At 33.1% G+C, this 18,584-nt stretch overlaps 1 protein-coding gene across 5 annotated transcripts in view; it reads right to left on the reverse strand.

The window, feature by feature from the left end:
• Positions 1-1,064: 1,064 nt before the first annotated feature.
• The window catches only part of LOC115242600 (myocyte-specific enhancer factor 2), a 79,628-nt gene continuing 62,108 nt past the window's right edge, over positions 1,065-18,584 (reverse strand). For 3 of the 5 annotated variants that reach the window (XM_029818996.1, XM_029818997.1, XM_029818998.1), the window contains exons 2-8: positions 6,372-6,488; positions 5,665-5,868; positions 4,545-4,703; positions 3,549-3,684; positions 3,196-3,452; positions 2,572-2,759; positions 1,065-1,786 (exon numbers count right to left, since the gene is read on the reverse strand). In XM_029818996.1, coding sequence (XP_029674856.1) covers positions 1,333-1,786; positions 2,572-2,759; positions 3,196-3,452; positions 3,549-3,684; positions 4,545-4,703; positions 5,665-5,868; positions 6,372-6,425 — 1,452 coding nt within the window. In that variant the 5' untranslated portion in view covers positions 6,426-6,488 and the 3' untranslated portion in view covers positions 1,065-1,332. The remainder of the gene's footprint in view (positions 1,787-2,571; positions 2,760-3,195; positions 3,453-3,548; positions 3,685-4,544; positions 4,704-5,664; positions 5,869-6,371; positions 6,489-18,584) is intronic. The other 2 variants (XM_029819000.1, XM_029818999.1) reach the window with 2 other exon arrangements.

An 18,584-nucleotide genomic window follows, 5' to 3' on the forward strand; every position in this document is an offset into this window, starting at 1 on the left:
CCTGTGGCATATAAATTCTCGTTTACACATTTTTAGGCTTCAAGGGTTGCAAAGTTCTTACAAGCTTTCTTCCTCCACAATTTTTCTTTATACAAATGTGCAAAATACTTGTGGAAAATGTATATAACGTGTATATATATATATATAAATATTCTATGTATTAATTAACTTTTCTTCTTTATTAAATAAATTGTTTTATAATATTCTACAGATCAATAATTTTAAAAATTCTATACACACACACACATATATATATGTATGTATATATATGTATGTATATATCTGTACGCGCGCTGTGTATATCTTTTTTTTTTATTAATCAACACTATATATAATATGCCTATCTATCTATCTCATATTACTTCATAACTCAATATATATTAATTTCGAATCTTGTTCTATAGAATATCATGAATAATTTGAGTACAGCAGCCGATTTCCGCATGTTTGGGAAGTTAGCCATAGACCGTTAATAAGTTCACATCAGCAGTAAAATTAATTAATCGATTAGTCCAGAAAATAAAGATTCAAATATGAAATAAAATATGAAATTATTTATCGATATAAGTTCTATGGTCAAATAAAAAAAAGGAAGAGAGAGTTTGCTGTATTAAGCATATCTTCGTCAAAGACAAACTAATTATTCTCAAAGATAAATGATTATTGCATAAATATCTTTGCGAGATCATATATTAACGGATTATGGCATATATTCTGACTACTATACCGTAAAAAACAACAACGAATTGCAATGGTAAAAGTTTTCTGGTCTTTATAAATCTTACACTACGTGTAGATTTCTTCACAAGCTCTTTTAGACTCTCTCAGAATTACACTTTCAGAAATTTCACAATTGGGTACTGTATTATTTCCTAAAATATACTGTTTTCCTTCGCATAGATTTTCATACGACACAAGCATCGTTGGACACAATGCCATATCGCGAAAGTTATTACGGATTTTATGACATATATACAAACAACACTTCATATTATATACATGAAAATATATATATATGTATCTATCATATATATAATATATATAAAGTTTCAACATTATGGCACCGTATTTTCTTTTTTTTTTTTTTCTTCAAATAAATGTATATTTTGTGTGTGTCGGCTTCAAAATATAAACAGATTTTTCCACTCCGCGCTAGCTACGGCGGGGAAACATACCAACCCCACAGCTATCGTTATCGCGATAGTACACGTGTCTCAAAGACGTTTTAAAAGGAGTTTGTTTTTAATTATACTGGAACTCACAAGCACTATATATGCTGTTATACGTCGAAGAGGTATCAAACAACTGATGAGTGCAACAATTCGATCGACATTAAGTCGCCCAACCCTCCGTGATTCTCGAGCGTTTCATGAGCGGTCCGTTCTCGTAGTCTGAACTATTTCCTCCGTTTCCGCCGCCACCGCTAGAATGGTTCGTTCTAATGTCACCAACCGTACCACTACCCGGGGACGGTAGATTTGTCGGCGTTATGCTACCCGAATGGGACGGAGGTGGATTACTACTCGGTCTGCTTGATACTAGGTTCAGTGTCTGAGGGCCTCCCGGATGAGATACGTGATGCGGCGGTGGACCGGTACTGGACGAAGGACCGATGTTCAAGCTCGTATGATGTAGACTGCTGGCATTGCTAGGTCCGCCATTGGATCCGCTATTACCTCCGTGCGGATCTCTGGGTGGACTTATCGGTTCACTTTTTATTTTTACGGGTAAAGGCGATGTGGATGGTGGTGGTGTACTGCTTGATACGGCTAGATGAGGAAGACCACTGTAATGTCGAAAAAATTTTGTAATGCTAAGAAAAGAAGATACATACATAAATGGTTAGAAATTGAAAAGGAAAGTGTTGTATGTGAATGTTCTTGTAATATAATAATCTAATCGAGCAAGAAGCTGTAATTATTTTCGATTTTGTCTTCTAATACTGCATCTACTTGTGACATTGTTGATAAAGTGCAAATAAAAGTTACTCAAATCATGATGCAAATCATGAAAATGTACTTTTGATAAGATGTATGCATTGCGACATAATAGTTTGTAACTTAATTAAGCAAACAACATAAATATTTATAAATGAAAATGAATATACCCAACACTCACAATGTGATATATGACATGCTAAACACTATTGCAACCGAAAAAAAACTATAGCGCTCCAGTGGTCAAAATATTTTATTATTCTCTATTTGTAATAGATAGAATAAAGTGCATGAATATTATTTCGTATTAAGTAATATATACACATGTGAATTAAAAATAGATAAACAAAGAGGAGAAAAAAACAGATTATATAATATATATAAGAATTATGAAAATAATAATGAGAAAAGCTAATGCTGAATCTGAATTTGTTGAATCTATTTGTTGTAATATATAATCTATATTTAAATATACGTAATATTTTATATACATATTGTGTATGCTTAATCTTTAAAATCAACATCATGTATCAACTAGTATGAAGAAAATAACTATATAATAATATTAAAAGCATGTTATACCAATTGGATATATAGCTTTCTTTCACAACAATAATTATGAAATATGATTTACCTGATGCTGGACATGGTGGCTGCCGAATACATTGATAAGTCATCAACGTACCTCTGATGAGACCAGGTTGCAAGGCTCCCGAGATCCGAGGAGTAATCTGTTGGTCCAAAACTAGAGTATCCGGGTGGTACTGTTGGTGTTTGTAACGCTACTACCGGTGTGTTCAATGCAGACTGCGTATGGGCATTCTGAAAGTAAATAAATGCGCAATTTATCGTAAACTTAAAAATTTAGCTAATACACATACTTTTTCTTATTTTAAAAACATCATTGATAAGAAATAAAAATAAGAACTTATTTCTTTAATTGCATTTCTTTTAAAATCTAATTCTCAACTTAATGCTATTTTAAACTGGACAAACACCTTTTTAACTTATAAATGCAAAAAAATTGAGTGATTATGAAACAAAGAGTGAAATATGAACTTCTTAAAAATCAAACAGATTACTTTTGCTGTTTGAAAATCTCTTAATTTTAGTACTAGAACGCTAATCGTATATGCAAAATTAAGAAATTTTCAAAAAGTAGAGTCGATCAATTTGACTTCTGAAAAATTCATATTACGATCAAGCAATCATTATTTATTTAACACTCGTTTAAAGCCAATAATAGTAAGACAATTACATCGTAATTAGTGTCTTCAGAGAGAGGTTGTGTGAGCGGTGTCGGTATAACCACTCGAAGGTTAGCCCTGTGAGGATGGGGCGGTGGTGGCGGTGGCGGGGGCTGCGGCGAATGCCTAGACTGATTGCTGCCTTTATTTCCGCTACCTCCACCGACCCCAAGCGCAGGCGAATGTCCTGGACTAGGCGAATTACCCAATGGTGACGCTGACGGAGGATAGCCGTTGCTCATCTCCAGTATTCCTCCCGGAGGATACACTATATAGCGAAGAATTGAACACGTTAGACGCGAATTTGACACGAAAACGTCAGAAATTTGCTCCCTTTCGGCTTTCTGTCTCTAAGTAAAGTTACCTGAATCTGTCTCGGACGATGACGGACGTGGAGAGATGCTGGTATGTGCCATCTGTGGACTAGATCCAAGGAGAGATTCGCCGTAATTGTTCACTGGTACAGATACTGGTAGCGTGTAACTCGATTGTCCAATTGTCTGCAATCACAACCGACACAATACAAATTAATAATACCTGCAGCAAAGATAGATACAAGCACTACTGGGCGCGCGCGCGCGCGCGCGCGCACACACACACACACACACACAAACTCATATCTAATTCTTCTCATGTACAGTGTTATAAAATAAAAATATTATATAAAGACAATTGTATAAGCCAAGCAATTAAATAATATTACATAATAATAAATAAAAACAATTTTTATATTTAATATATTAATATATATAATATGTTTTTAAACTTTTTAATACACATTACTGTGTATACTTTAAAATAATAAAGTGTTTAATAATTACTTTAATGTCTACTGCACACACACATACACACACAAACTTTTCATGATGAGTTGGAAAAAGATACTTTCTCTTAAATCATATGTCTTATTTTTCTCTAGAAAAATGAGTACAAAAATAAGTGCAAATCGTATTTAGAAAAATCGATCTGTGTCTTTTATATGACAGGCCATAATAAGATTTTAAATAAATGATATATTCACATGTTAGTCATTTTGACAAAGACGAATTTAAGGTATTAATTTGTTTGGATAATCTTAATATAAATGCATAGAATCACACATAAATAATATATTTTTAAATATTTTTGATGCGACATTTTGAGACACTTGACGCGGCTTGAAAATCGTTATATAAAAAGATCCAAGTACTATTTATATCCTTCTTTTGTAAAAATATGAAAATATTGAACACATATAGGTCGTTCGTTAACATACGCATCGTGAGTTTTATATAGTAAATATATAATAAAAAAGAGAGAGAAAGAATAACTTTTGCATAGATATAAATTTGCCGACTGACATTTGAAACTTGATATTTACCCTGCTGCCATTGTGTTGGTGCCTCTGCATCATCATCTGAAATTCTTCGTCGATCTTCGTGTATTTGGCCTCGGTGCGCGGGGTAAGATTGTATTCGATTGCGTCAGGTTCCGGGCTCTCCGGAGACATGGCACCCTTATGCTCCTTCTTGTTGAGCGCCTGCAAGTGTCAGCAGACAGGTTCACGTGACCACACCGCCCGAGGGCACTCAACCTTCACATGCACATTAATTTAACACCAAGCACGCGTGTATGTGTGCGCGTGCGCTTCTTACTCTATACCCGGTTTACCCAACGCAATTATGTTCGTGCATGAAAGAAGGAAAAAAAAAACGAGATCGCATCTCGCTCCCCCATCAAAACGAGACTGTATTCAACAAATGTAATACGCGCAAGATGCATGACTATTTAAAACGTCGGTAATTCCTTACAAGATCTATTTACGTGTAAAAAATCGGAGATTAAATTAAAAAAATATATATGCAAAGAAATTCGTTTTAAGAAAACTGTTTGGTTATTTAACATTATTTTAACTACGTAAAATAGCGAATTAATTTGTATGCATGAATAAACCTGCCATAAAGCATACTATTTAATATGATATTTTTTAGGAATATTGTGTATTTTACATTTTCTTTCGATTGTCGATTTAAAAAAATATTTTTATATCCAATAGAATAAATTATAAATCTTAAATCAAATTATATAAGTATATGAATCATTCATAAATATGTTTAAAATTGTCTATTTATACTCCTATATTTTTGAAATTTAAATTAGATTTCTCGAGAGAACTCTTTAAAAAATTTGCACACATAAGAGTCTATAATCCAAATATATATATGTATATGTTAATACATTTTGATAGAATTGACAATCTTTTCAATTCTAGTTTTATTCAAATTCTTAATACACCTTGTATATTCGATATCGCTGTATATCTATGACCTTGGTATATTTGGAACCATAAGAGTAAGATATATATTTCCTTAATCGGGATTTTAACGGAAAGACTTTTGATGCGAAAAATTAGCGATGGATGTTTTTTGGCGAGGATTTGACTCATGTTGGCGCGCATTCTCATTTCATCCTGAGAATCCATAACGGATAAATGGACTCACCTCGATGATATTCTTGTTGGTGAGGGACTCGTGGGGTTCGTTGTACTCGGTGTACTTGAGGAGAACCTTGTCCATGTCGGTGCTCGCATACTGGTACAGCTTGTTGCTCGAACTGAAGATAATCAGCGCAATCTCGCAATCGCACAGTACCGACAATTCGTACGCTTTCTTCATCACGCCGAATTTCCTCTTGTTAAAGGTCACCTGTCGTATATAAAGGAGAGAGGGACGTATCGAAGGTGAACTTCAGCGAGATCTTAAGCCTTAAGTTATTAAGACTATTAAAGAGGTAGATTGCATGCGGCGAATACCTCACATTCGTGATAATAAATGATTCCTTGTCGTTTTAGTTACCTAATCAGTTACGTTACATAAGATTGTATCAACAATTATGTGAAAATCCGTCGAATGTGTGTATATTTATTTTAAGTCTAGAAAATATACGTAATATAATTATATACATTTTATTCAAGTAATCTGTTATTTATAAATTGTCATATATTTCACGTAGGAAAGCAAGAAATGTATTAAAAGATCTATTTGGAATGTTAGTATATATTGATATATGTATATGCGTTATTTGAAATCCTTTTGATATTTCTTTATAAAAATCGAACGCAAAAGATTTTTAAAGTTCATATCGAATTGCAAATAACACTAACTAGCATTAAACTATATATAAATGAGGAGCCATTGTCTAGAATTACCTGACGATTTCGTTCGTCCGTGATACGTGAAATCTGAATCTTTTTTCGACCCATTGTGGCACCACGTCTTGGATAAGAGGCAAGTCTTCAAAATCACTGGATGGAATCTTAAGAACACTGTAACATAAAAAGAACATTCGTTGAGAATTTTAAATTAAAAAGCTTTAATTTACAATAAACTATAATAATAATTTATAATAATATATAATAATAATTTTTCTGCCATATTCATAAAGCAGAGAATATAATACATCGGAGAAGTAATACGTAAATAATATACGTCGTCAAGTTTAATTTAAATCCACAAACCAAAAAAAAAAAAAAAATTGGAAAGATCTGTACGAGCAATATTTTTTTTGTTTGTTTGAAGGAAAAAATTATACATCAACCGATAGAGACACTTCGTTTTAAAACAAATCTCGCTCGCGGTTTCTGGATTTAACGCGTTTCACCCATAACGCTCGCGTTATGGGTAAGCGCGATAATGGACAAACACGACAGTGCGGAGAGCGACAGAACTGGACCGCGCTTTAAAACCTAATATTCAATGGAAACTCTCTCGCGCGCGTGTCACTTTCATATATCGATTCCGGTGCCGTGCGTACGAGAGAACAAGTTCGCAAAGCGCCGCGTGTGCTTCAGAGCCCACGGACCGGCAAACAAAGTGTCGAATCGTTTACCACTGCGAGATTGCGGCTTTCAAGCGGAATAAAAGGGAACGATGTCATGCGCGACGTTACGTTGTGTGTACGTGTGTGAGAGAGAATGTATTTTTCAATTGGAATTGATAATTGAGCACTACTGAGAGGCGAGCTAATTCGTGTGCAAACTGTAAATTTTTAATTAACATAATGTAAAAGTCGGACTAAAAAAAAAAAAAAAAAAACAAAACATTTTTTTTTTCCGGGGAAAACGGGTTACGATAAGTATTTATCTCTTGGTTTTCGAAAAAAAAAAAAAAAAACTTGCTTTATAAGAAAATCAGTTTTAGCGAGATAATAATTAAGGTCAGATATTGTAGAAAAAATTTTCAAGATAAGAATGGATTTTTACAAAGAAGGAGACGTCTCAAGTGCTGAGGAAGATACAAGTTCTTCGCATGCCATACTGTGTATGAAGCATTTAAGCAAAAAGAAATTTGCGTAAAACTCGCTTTTGAAAAATAATTTTCTTTCCAAGCTGTTTAATTTTAGTTACTTTTCTTAATATTCCTCTTCGCGTTAAAGTATTAGTCGCTATATATTTAATATTAATTTCAATATTTTTAATCTAACAATAAATATACTAAATTGATCGTTTACTTATTGTTAATATAAAAAATATTATTGTTAATAAATTTGTAAAATTTGAATAGAACTTGATTATAAAACTCTGATCTATAAATTGTACATTCTTGTAACTATTATCTCTTTTTCGTTATTTGATATTCAAATTGTCAGTTGCGTCAATTTTCGGTGGATTATATAAAAAACGAGACTTGACATTAATTTTGCAATACGTTCTCTAAAATCGCAATGATATAGGTAATCGAGAATATTGATAAATGAGAAGGCACGGCTATGCGATATATTATATAATACTATAAATACGAAACTAATTTGATATACTGTGTAAAATTAGCTACAAGTGCGACCGAATTAAAATGTGTCAAGCCCACAAATAAATCACTAGTGTTTCGAGGGGAAAGGCAACTAATTTAAGTCGGTGAGTGTTTTTAAGAGCGAAAAATAAAATTTGGATCAATGAATTCGCGCATCACATATATAAATTGCAATATCAATTCTTTAACTTCACATGCATATTTTTCTTTTTTGGGATATTTTTTTAGATTTTAAAAATTTATTTAGGTTTCAATTAAAATTCTTTTCAGCATGTATTTATCTTATCAAAGAATATAACAAAATTAAAAAAGTGAGATATTTATATATCAGGACTTCTTTGAGATATTAAATAAATATTAAATAGAGTTAAAATATTTAAAAAGAATTTTGAAGACTCATTAATCGTTTGCCATTCTAACCCCAGATAAAACATTTTACAGATACGCATATAAAAACATTATTCCGAGATAACGAGATAATTGCAAAACTAACAATAAATAACACGAAACAGATAAATAGAATATTCCCAGAAAAATAGAAGCTAGACTTAGATCACTATTTCTTGTGAATCTGATGCCAAATCTCTTCTGAAGAAAACATTTCGAAACATCAAATCTAAGTTTTAAATCAAGATAATTTCTTGTGTTAAAATCTCCTTCGAATTAATGTTATTTATTCGCTTATTCTGAAGCTTTATTCGTAAAGAGCTCATCATCAAATTAGGCGGTGCGTGAGAGAAATGGTCCAGCGCAAGAATTTCGTGAGGAGCAACCCGCGCGAAAACTCGGCGCGCTAATCGCGATGATTCACCGTGTGTTATGTACTAAAATTGCTTTTATTTTGTCCATGGCAAGTGCCCGCGAAATGTACTAAAACATTTGTCGCGTCTACAATTTTACTATCAGCGATTGACGCGACAAACGCGCGACGTTCGTTCACCTTTGACACCCACGGATATTAATCATTTGCTAATGGCGTAAGGATTGCACGCATGCATCAACCTTGTATTTTTGTCCGAAAAAGAACAAAAAATTTAAACTTACGCCGCCGCCACATTTATTAACAAACGATCGTGTATCACGTCAATAATAACACGGTTTTGATCAAACGTGAAATTTTAAAATATCAGAATCAACAGGGCTATAGAGACATATCGCATTTTAAAAATAAAAATGGGTCAAATGTGGAACAGCAGAGCTAATGAAATTGATTTAACGCGCTATGAAATAACTTGATATTTAATATCAAAGATATGTGGATTTTAGGATAAAAGATAAAAAGTGGGATGTGTGAACTCGATTCTGTTCTTATAAATGATTAAAATGGAAGATAAACAGCGCTTGGGTCAAAATTTTTAATTAAAACATTGGAAAAAACGGTGATATTTAAGTACATTTATGTGTTAAAAGAATTCTATTAATATTTCTTACATAATTTTATCAGAATTTATACGTGAATAATAAAACATCCACAATTTATTACGATTATAAAGAGGAATATTTCGAAGGAAGTAAATAACCGCTATTTTATATACTACAAATGAGATAAAATAGATATTTCTTTCTACAAAGTTCGTAAAGCATTGATGCTTAAGTAATTAAAGTAATTAAAGGAGTCTCTGTATTCGTATATACAGCATGCTACACTCAGCAGTGACGTCAGCTGAGAAATAGAAAGCGATTCCTTTATCTCTTGCAACCATATGCCGTATTGAAGCAGATAGCGTTAATTGCTTCGATCCATCGCTAACGCGGTGAAAATGTAACGGTGAAATGCGATTCCTTCCCCTCTGTCTCTCCAACCCCCAAGAGAAAAGCTCGTAGGCGCCTTATACTCGATGATTTATAATACTTGGCTGATGCAATTCCTCGATTTTATATCTCTATTCAGTTTCGTTGCGGAGTTTCAAGAATTCATGTTACATTCAGCCACTATTGTGTAAAAACGGTTTAATTCACAGAGAATTAAAAAAAAGATATATCGATAATATGAAATTTTACACCCTATAAATTCAATTTCTTACTTAAAGCGCTCTACTTTGCGGAATGATTTATTATTTGTAAAATATTATCCGACTATATCCTCCTACAATGCTAATTTTTGGAGCCATAATAAATATATATGTGAGAAAACATATTTTATATATATATATTAGAATCCATATTTTCTCATATCGGCATTAGATTCGTGAGAAAAATTCGACGGGCAAGCGACGCGTGTCTCTCGACGAAGAAGGGAATTATTACTCCAGTGCCATTACCGTGTCCTGAATATGTAAAACACGGTACCTACTGTGTCCTAAATGCGTAATATACGATCGATGCGGCAGGTACATTCCACACGTCGACCGAAACTTTCTCTCTTTTAATAGTTAAAGACTTCCCTTGTGTCCCGTTTGAAACAGATGGCATCATAATGATGCACAACTCACTCGAAAAGTGCGAAATAAAATTTGAGAAGATCCCGCGAAGTGTATATAATCACACATATATAAAATGTCGAAATTCAAAGTCCGAAGTTTATTGAAACGAGATGATTGTAGATTCATAATTCTTTACGTCACAATTATATTTTATTTTCAATTAAAACAGAACAATTAGCATTTCAAATATTGAATGCATATAATAAGAATAATCAAAAATACTAAATTTGGAGACTTCCGCTATTTCTCATGCTAAACTATTCGCGCATTATTCTACACGTGACAGAAAATAAAATTTATAAGAATTCATATTTTATATCCAAATATATTTACTGCACTATCGACGCAGTGAATATATTTTTAAAAAATAATAATAAAAATATATTTTGACAAAACGAGACTTCTTTTTCTTGTGACATTCAAAGTACATGTGAAATGAATATTCGAGAATTAAGGCAAGACAATCCTGTGATATAACGTAGAGATTCGACATATTATCTCCTTGTGCAACTTACTGCCCGATAAAGTATTCAGTTGGCAATGTTGCGGCTCAAGAATTTTATCTCTATTGATACGAATGAGTCGCGACGAAGGTCAGGCGTGCCGGTGAAAGGATTTTTTTTAGATTTATAAAAAATATAAATATTCGCGAGACTGAAAAGATACTATAAAATATGGCACGTGTGTTTGTAATTTGGTTACTAAATGATGTTACTATGCAAACGATCGGCCAAAATGACGATGCGAGTACATAATGTAGCTGCTGATAACAGCAAAATGTGTTAGGCCTACGATGAATAGCATTTTTTTTTTCGTTCACATTTTTTGCAGACATTTGAAAAATCCTTAAAAGCCGTTAACAAAACATTATTCGTAAAGGAGATCAAAATAATAGCAATTTAAAATAAAAGAGCAATAAAATTGTAATATCGAAATATAATCGCTGTTTAATTTTAGTTACTTTTCTTAATATTCCTCTTCGCGTTAAAGTATTAGTCGCTATATATTTAATATTAATTTCAATATTTTTAATCTAACAATAAATATACTAAATTGATCGTTTACTTATTGTTAATATAAAAAATATTATTGTTAATAAATTTGTAAAATTTGAATAGAACTTGATTATAAAACTCTGATCTATAAATTGTACATTCTTGTAACTATTATCTCTTTTTCGTTATTTGATATTCAAATTGTCAGTTGCGTCAATTTTCGGTGGATTATATAAAAAACGAGACTTGACATTAATTTTGCAATACGTTCTCTAAAATCGCAATGATATAGGTAATCGAGAATATTGATAAATGAGAAGGCACGGCTATGCGATATATTATATAATACTATAAATACGAAACTAATTTGATATACTGTGTAAAATTAGCTACAAGTGCGACCGAATTAAAATGTGTCAAGCCCACAAATAAATCACTAGTGTTTCGAGGGGAAAGGCAACTAATTTAAGTCGGTGAGTGTTTTTAAGAGTGAAAAATAAAATTTCGATCAATGAATTCGCGCATCACATATATAAATTGCAATATCAATTCTTTAACTTCACATGCATATTTTTCTTTTTTGGGATATTTTTTTAGATTTTAAAAATTTATTTAGGTTTCAATTAAAATTCTTTTCAGCATGTATTTATCTTATCAAAGAATATAACAAAATTAAAAAAGTGAGATATTTATATATCAGGACTTCTTTGAGATATTAAATAAATATTAAATAGAGTTAAAATATTTAAAAAGAATTTTGAAGACTCATTAATCGTTTGCCATTCTAACCCCAGATAAAACATTTTACAGATACGCATATAAAAACATTATTCCGAGATAACGAGATAATTGCAAAACTAACAATAAATAACACGAAACAGATAAATAGAATATTCCCAGAAAAATAGAAGCTAGACTTAGATCACTATTTCTTGTGAATCTGATGCCAAATCTCTTCTGAAGAAAACATTTCGAAACATCAAATCTAAGTTTTAAATCAAGATAATTTCTTGTGTTAAAATCTCCTTCGAATTAATGTTATTTATTCGCTTATTCTGAAGCTTTATTCGTAAAGAGCTCATCATCAAATTTGGCGGTGCGTGAGAGAAATGGTCCAGCGAGGCGAAGAATTTCGTGAGGAGCAACCCGCGCGAAAACTCGGCGCGCTAATCGCGATGATTCACCGTGTGTTATGTACTAAAATTGCTTTTATTTTGTCCATGGCAAGTGCCCGCGAAATGTACTAAAACATTTGTCGCGTCTACAATTTTACTATCAGCGATTGACGCGACAAACGCGCGACGTTCGTTCACCTTTGACACCCACGGATATTAATCATTTGCTAATGGCGTAAGGATTGCACGCATGCATCAACCTTGTATTTTTGTCCGAAAAAGAACAAAAAATTTAAACTTACGCCGCCGCCACATTTATTAACAAACGATCGTGTATCACGTCAATAATAACACGGTTTTGATCAAACGTGAAATTTTAAAATATCAGAATCAACAGGGCTATAGAGACATATCGCATTTTAAAAATAAAAATGGGTCAAATGTGGAACAGCAGAGCTAATGAAATTGATTTAACGCGCTATGAAATAACTTGATATTTAATATCAAAGATATGTGGATTTTAGGATAAAAGATAAAAAGTGGGATGTGTGAACTCGATTCTGTTCTTATAAATGATTAAAATGGAAGATAAACAGCGCTTGGGTCAAAATTTTTAATTAAAACATTGGAAAAAACGGTGATATTTAAGTACATTTATGTGTTAAAAGAATTCTATTAATATTTCTTACATAATTTTATCAGAATTTATACGTGAATAATAAAACATCCACAATTTATTACGATTATAAAGAGGAATATTTCGAAGGAAGTAAATAACCGCTATTTTATATACTACAAATGAGATAAAATAGATATTTCTTTCTACAAAGTTCGTAAAGCATTGATGCTTAAGTAATTAAAGTAATTAAAGGAGTCTCTGTATTCGTATATACAGCATGCTACACTCAGCAGTGACGTCAGCTGAGAAATAGAAAGCGATTCCTTTATCTCTTGCAACCATATGCCGTATTGAAGCAGATAGCGTTAATTGCTTCGATCCATCGCTAACGCGGTGAAAATGTAACGGTGAAATGCGATTCCTTCCCCTCTGTCTCTCCAACCCCCAAGAGAAAAGCTCGTAGGCGCCTTATACTCGATGATTTATAATACTTGGCTGATGCAATTCCTCGATTTTATATCTCTATTCAGTTTCGTTGCGGAGTTTCAAGAATTCATGTTACATTCAGCCACTATTGTGTAAAAACGGTTTAATTCACAGAGAATTAAAAAAAAGATATATCGATAATATGAAATTTTACACCCTATAAATTCAATTTCTTACTTAAAGCGCTCTACTTTGCGGAATGATTTATTATTTGTAAAATATTATCCGACTATATCCTCCTACAATGCTAATTTTTGGAGCCATAATAAATATATATGTGAGAAAACATATTTTATATATATATATTAGAATCCATATTTTCTCATATCGGCATTAGATTCGTGAGAAAAATTCGACGGGCAAGCGACGCGTGTCTCTCGACGAAGAAGGGAATTATTACTCCAGTGCCATTACCGTGTCCTGAATATGTAAAACACGGTACCTACTGTGTCCTAAATGCGTAATATACGATCGATGCGGCAGGTACATTCCACACGTCGACCGAAACTTTCTCTCTTTTAATAGTTAAAGACTTCCCTTGTGTCCCGTTTGAAACAGATGGCATCATAATGATGCACAACTCACTCGAAAAGTGCGAAATAAAATTTGAGAAGATCCCGCGAAGTGTATATAATCACACATATATAAAATGTCGAAATTCAAAGTCCGAAGTTTATTGAAACGAGATGATTGTAGATTCATAATTCTTTACGTCACAATTATATTTTATTTTCAATTAAAACAGAACAATTAGCATTTCAAATATTGAATGCATATAATAAGAATAATCAAAAATACTAAATTTGGAGACTTCCGCTATTTCTCATGCTAAACTATTCGCGCATTATTCTACACGTGACAGAAAATAAAATTTATAAGAATTCATATTTTATATCCAAATATATTTACTGCACTATCGACGCAGTGAATATATTTTTAAAAAATAATAATAAAAATATATTTTGACAAAACGAGACTTCTTTTTCTTGTGACATTCAAAGTACATGTGAAATGAATATTCGAGAATTAAGGCAAGACAATCCTGTGATATAACGTAGAGATTCGACATATTATCTCCTTGTGCAACTTACTGCCCGATAAAGTATTCAGTTGGCAATGTTGCGGCTCAAGAATTTTATCTCTATTGATACGAATGAGTCGCGACGAAGGTCAGGCGTGCCGGTGAAAGGATTTTTTTTAGATTTATAAAAAATATAAATATTCGCGAGACTGAAAAGATACTATAAAATATGGCACGTGTGTTTGTAATTTGGTTACTAAATGATGTTACTATGCAAACGATCGGCCGAAATGACGATGCGAGTACATAATGTAGCTGCTGATAACAGCAAAATGTGTTAGGCCTACGATGAATAGCATTTTTTTTTTCGTTCACATTTTTTGCAGACATTTGAAAAATCCTTAAAAGCCGTTAACAAAACATTATTCGTAAAGGAGATCAAAATAATAGCAATTTAAAATAAAAGAGCAATAAAATTGTAATATCGAAATATAATCTTTGTGTCTAAAAATTTAAAAATTACAAGAGTTATTTATATTTATAATTCATATAATAAATATATCTTGGAAGAAATTTAATTCAAGCTCAAATACATATAAAATAAGTTTCATCTTTTGCAAGCAGAGTCATGAGTATTAGATTCGTTTGCTATCTTAACAACTCCGCGATGAATAACAAGAGCTTCAATAAAGATTATAACGATATATATTTTCCCATTCATCTAGAAAATCCTTGATACTAATGGAATCTCGCGTGTCTTTACATAAAAGACTAATTAAGAACGACGATTGTTCGATTTAACGTTTCACGCATACATTCATCTTTTTTCTGCATTATTAATAATTACCCATACTCTTCATCTCTTTGTGAATGAATGAGAAGCAAAACGATTACTTTATAAACAATATTTCAAGTATAAAATACAGTATATCTGTGGCTTATATTCCGCGTGCGAGAAGCTAATGAATAAGTCAGTTCTTATTCATACGTGGCGCTAATAAATGTATACGCGCGTTTGAGTGCTTTGCGGCATGCGATGCAACGGTTGAAGTGATACGCGGTGACGAAGGGAAAAAAAGCTCTCGGTGGAGAGGGATCCGATTATACGGGGTGTCCCACCACCACTACCACCGCCACCACCACGTTCGTTCGCCATCAGCGATCTGCGTCAGCGGATCGATTTCTCCGCGGAACGGCCGGCTTCGATAGCGGGATTTGAGAAACGACGGAGAACGATAATCCGGGATGATCACAGCACGGTCGGTCGGTCGATCGGTTAGTCGGGGATTACACGCCCTAAAGTTTTCCCGTCGGTTGAGCGACGAAGAGAGAAGGGTTGTGCGCCGGTAACGCGAGCAGGCGGCGCGTTAACAGGTTGCGACAAACAAGGAGTGGTCGTGGTGTATTCTTCAACCTTGCACAGGTGCTCCCTTTACCCCTACAGCGAGCTGTCCTGCTCCGCGAGAACCGTAGCCGTGTTTGTTTGTATATATGTGTGTGTGGGACAGCAGTACACATGCACACACGTGCACGTATTATACACAGAGCCAGTAATGTCTTGATGATAGAGAAGCGCGATTAATCGAGGCGTGCGAACGGAAGCGAATAGCAGACAGAACGTTATTATAACTGACCGCCAGTTCTGGAATTTTTATTTTCCTTATAATCGAGTCATGTTTTTCTTTGGCCCTGAGTAGCAGATCGATCGACTTTTATCGAACAACGGACGAGCGTGTGATTAACATTGTAAGGCGCGATTCGTAAATATATGTATATATGAGCGAAAAAAATGATTTATATATATATATGCACAATATCTTTTTAATTTATTAAATGGTCGGAAAGAAATAAAATCATACAGTTGTAAAAATATCGGTCGAATTAATAACTGAAAAAATAACTACTATGTATGTTACACTTATAACATACCTACGTATTATTTTTTATACGATTAATAAAATAATATTTATGATTCCACAAATTCAACTATCGAAAATATCCCTCAAGAAATATTACAATATTAAAATGTTCGCCTCACAATGTCGATCATTCTACAAGAATCATTTCATCATTAAAATAATTTTGTTAAAATAGTCACACCATTGCAAACAACTTTGAGAATGCTCTGCTTCGCGTGAGAAAAAAAAAACAACATAACAAAAAACAAAACGTCAAAATAATTCGAGAGCGAGAGCGATTTGACGAGACAAAATCATCGAACCGATTTTCGCTTATATTTACGTAGCGTCGCGAAAATTTCGGCGAAAATTTTGGCGAACTCTAACGGTTCAATTACGGTACCGGTAGCTTCGACCAAAAGCTGTTTAAATATTAACGAAATTTGCATACGTTATCGAAGACCACGCGAAGGCTCGATGTATTATGCCTCTTCGCGCGTACTTGATCGTTCTACGACGTTATGTAAGAGAAAGAGAGAAAGAGAGAGAGAGAGAGAGAGAGACAATGTACACAACGACGCATACGTGACAAAGCGCTCTTCGAGTCATCCCCGCGCTTGTTTCACGTTCCTGTCATACATACGTTCGACATCGCATAAACGACATGATGCATATTCGACACGTAATTACATATAACGATCACGTCGTATGTCTAAAGCATATGCTCCGAGAGAGTTGCTTTTCTGTAATATGTAAACCTTTAAAAAGCTTAAAATAAACTAGATAAGCTAATCTCTTGATGTAAATAAATAAGAGAAACACTACAATTTTTTATGATATACCTACGTAAAGACTGTCAAAAACTTATTTAAATTTAAGAGAAAATTGGAGTTTTTACAATCATTATTATATAATATGATTAATATACATATTATGTATTTTTCGATTTAATTAAATAAAATCGCTTTTACCGGTACGTTTTCAATAATTGTAAAATTCTCTCATTTAATATTAACATTCATGTTTACAAATTTATTAAAGTCATATTACTTTTATCGATATTTTGCCAATATCGTAATTCTATATTATTAATCGTTATATATAAATTATAAATATTAATAAAAGGCGTACTTGTATTCATTTCATTCACACCGATCTTTGTTAAAGCGGATCGAAAGAAGGAAGGTAAATGTCACGATCGCGATTAGATCGCGGCATTCATGCCTGCGCGATTATGAAACGCGATCTTGATATGAGGCGCGATGTAAAATGAAGCAGGACGAAAATAACGGGGGGGGAGGGGGGTAGGATGGGGGGTGTTAAAACGGTGCACCGCGACGTGCCGCGTTAATTCACGTAACGACACATCGCGTGTTCGCAATGAATGGGAAAAGTTTCAGTAAATATAGTCCCGTGAAGAGTGGGGGAGGAGTTAGAATTAGAACGGCGAGTTAAAGCCAGTGTTTTTACGTGTACACCCGATTGCCAGACGTTATACATATAGCGGGTAGAGGGAGAATTATCGGTCGCGAATCCCGGTGTTTACGTTTCACAGCGTCCGATGATTGTCAGCGAATAGAAAAAAGTTCGCCGATTTTGACATTTCAGCAGTACAAATAAAACACACATGTATATTTAAAAAAAAAAAGTTGATGTTCAATATTTATACTTTGAATATTATATTTAATATTTAAATATTTTATTTTGAAATAAAAACATAAAATAAGAATCTTCGAGCAATTCGATTCATGCGATTCTTTCAATTATTCTACAAATTTTGAAGAATAAAAAATGCGAGTTGTTCGCTCTTTTTTATATTCCTCAATCAATTTACCACGTTAACTGTTTCTTCCTTTCATTGATTTGAATTCCTATATATATATAATTAATATTAATTGACACATTAGGTTTCTTTCATGTTCTTTATGTAAACTAACTTAATAAAGCATTATTATACAGTATTCATCGTTGATTATTAAATTGCGTATAAAATGTCGAATAATGACGGAATAATTTTAAATTAAAAATTTTCGAAAGGCTCTCGAAATTCGACGCT

This window comes from Formica exsecta, unplaced genomic scaffold (genome assembly GCF_003651465.1).
Source record: "Formica exsecta isolate Colony F162 unplaced genomic scaffold, ASM365146v1 scaffold614, whole genome shotgun sequence".
Lineage (NCBI taxonomy): Eukaryota > Metazoa > Arthropoda > Insecta > Hymenoptera > Formicidae > Formica > Formica exsecta.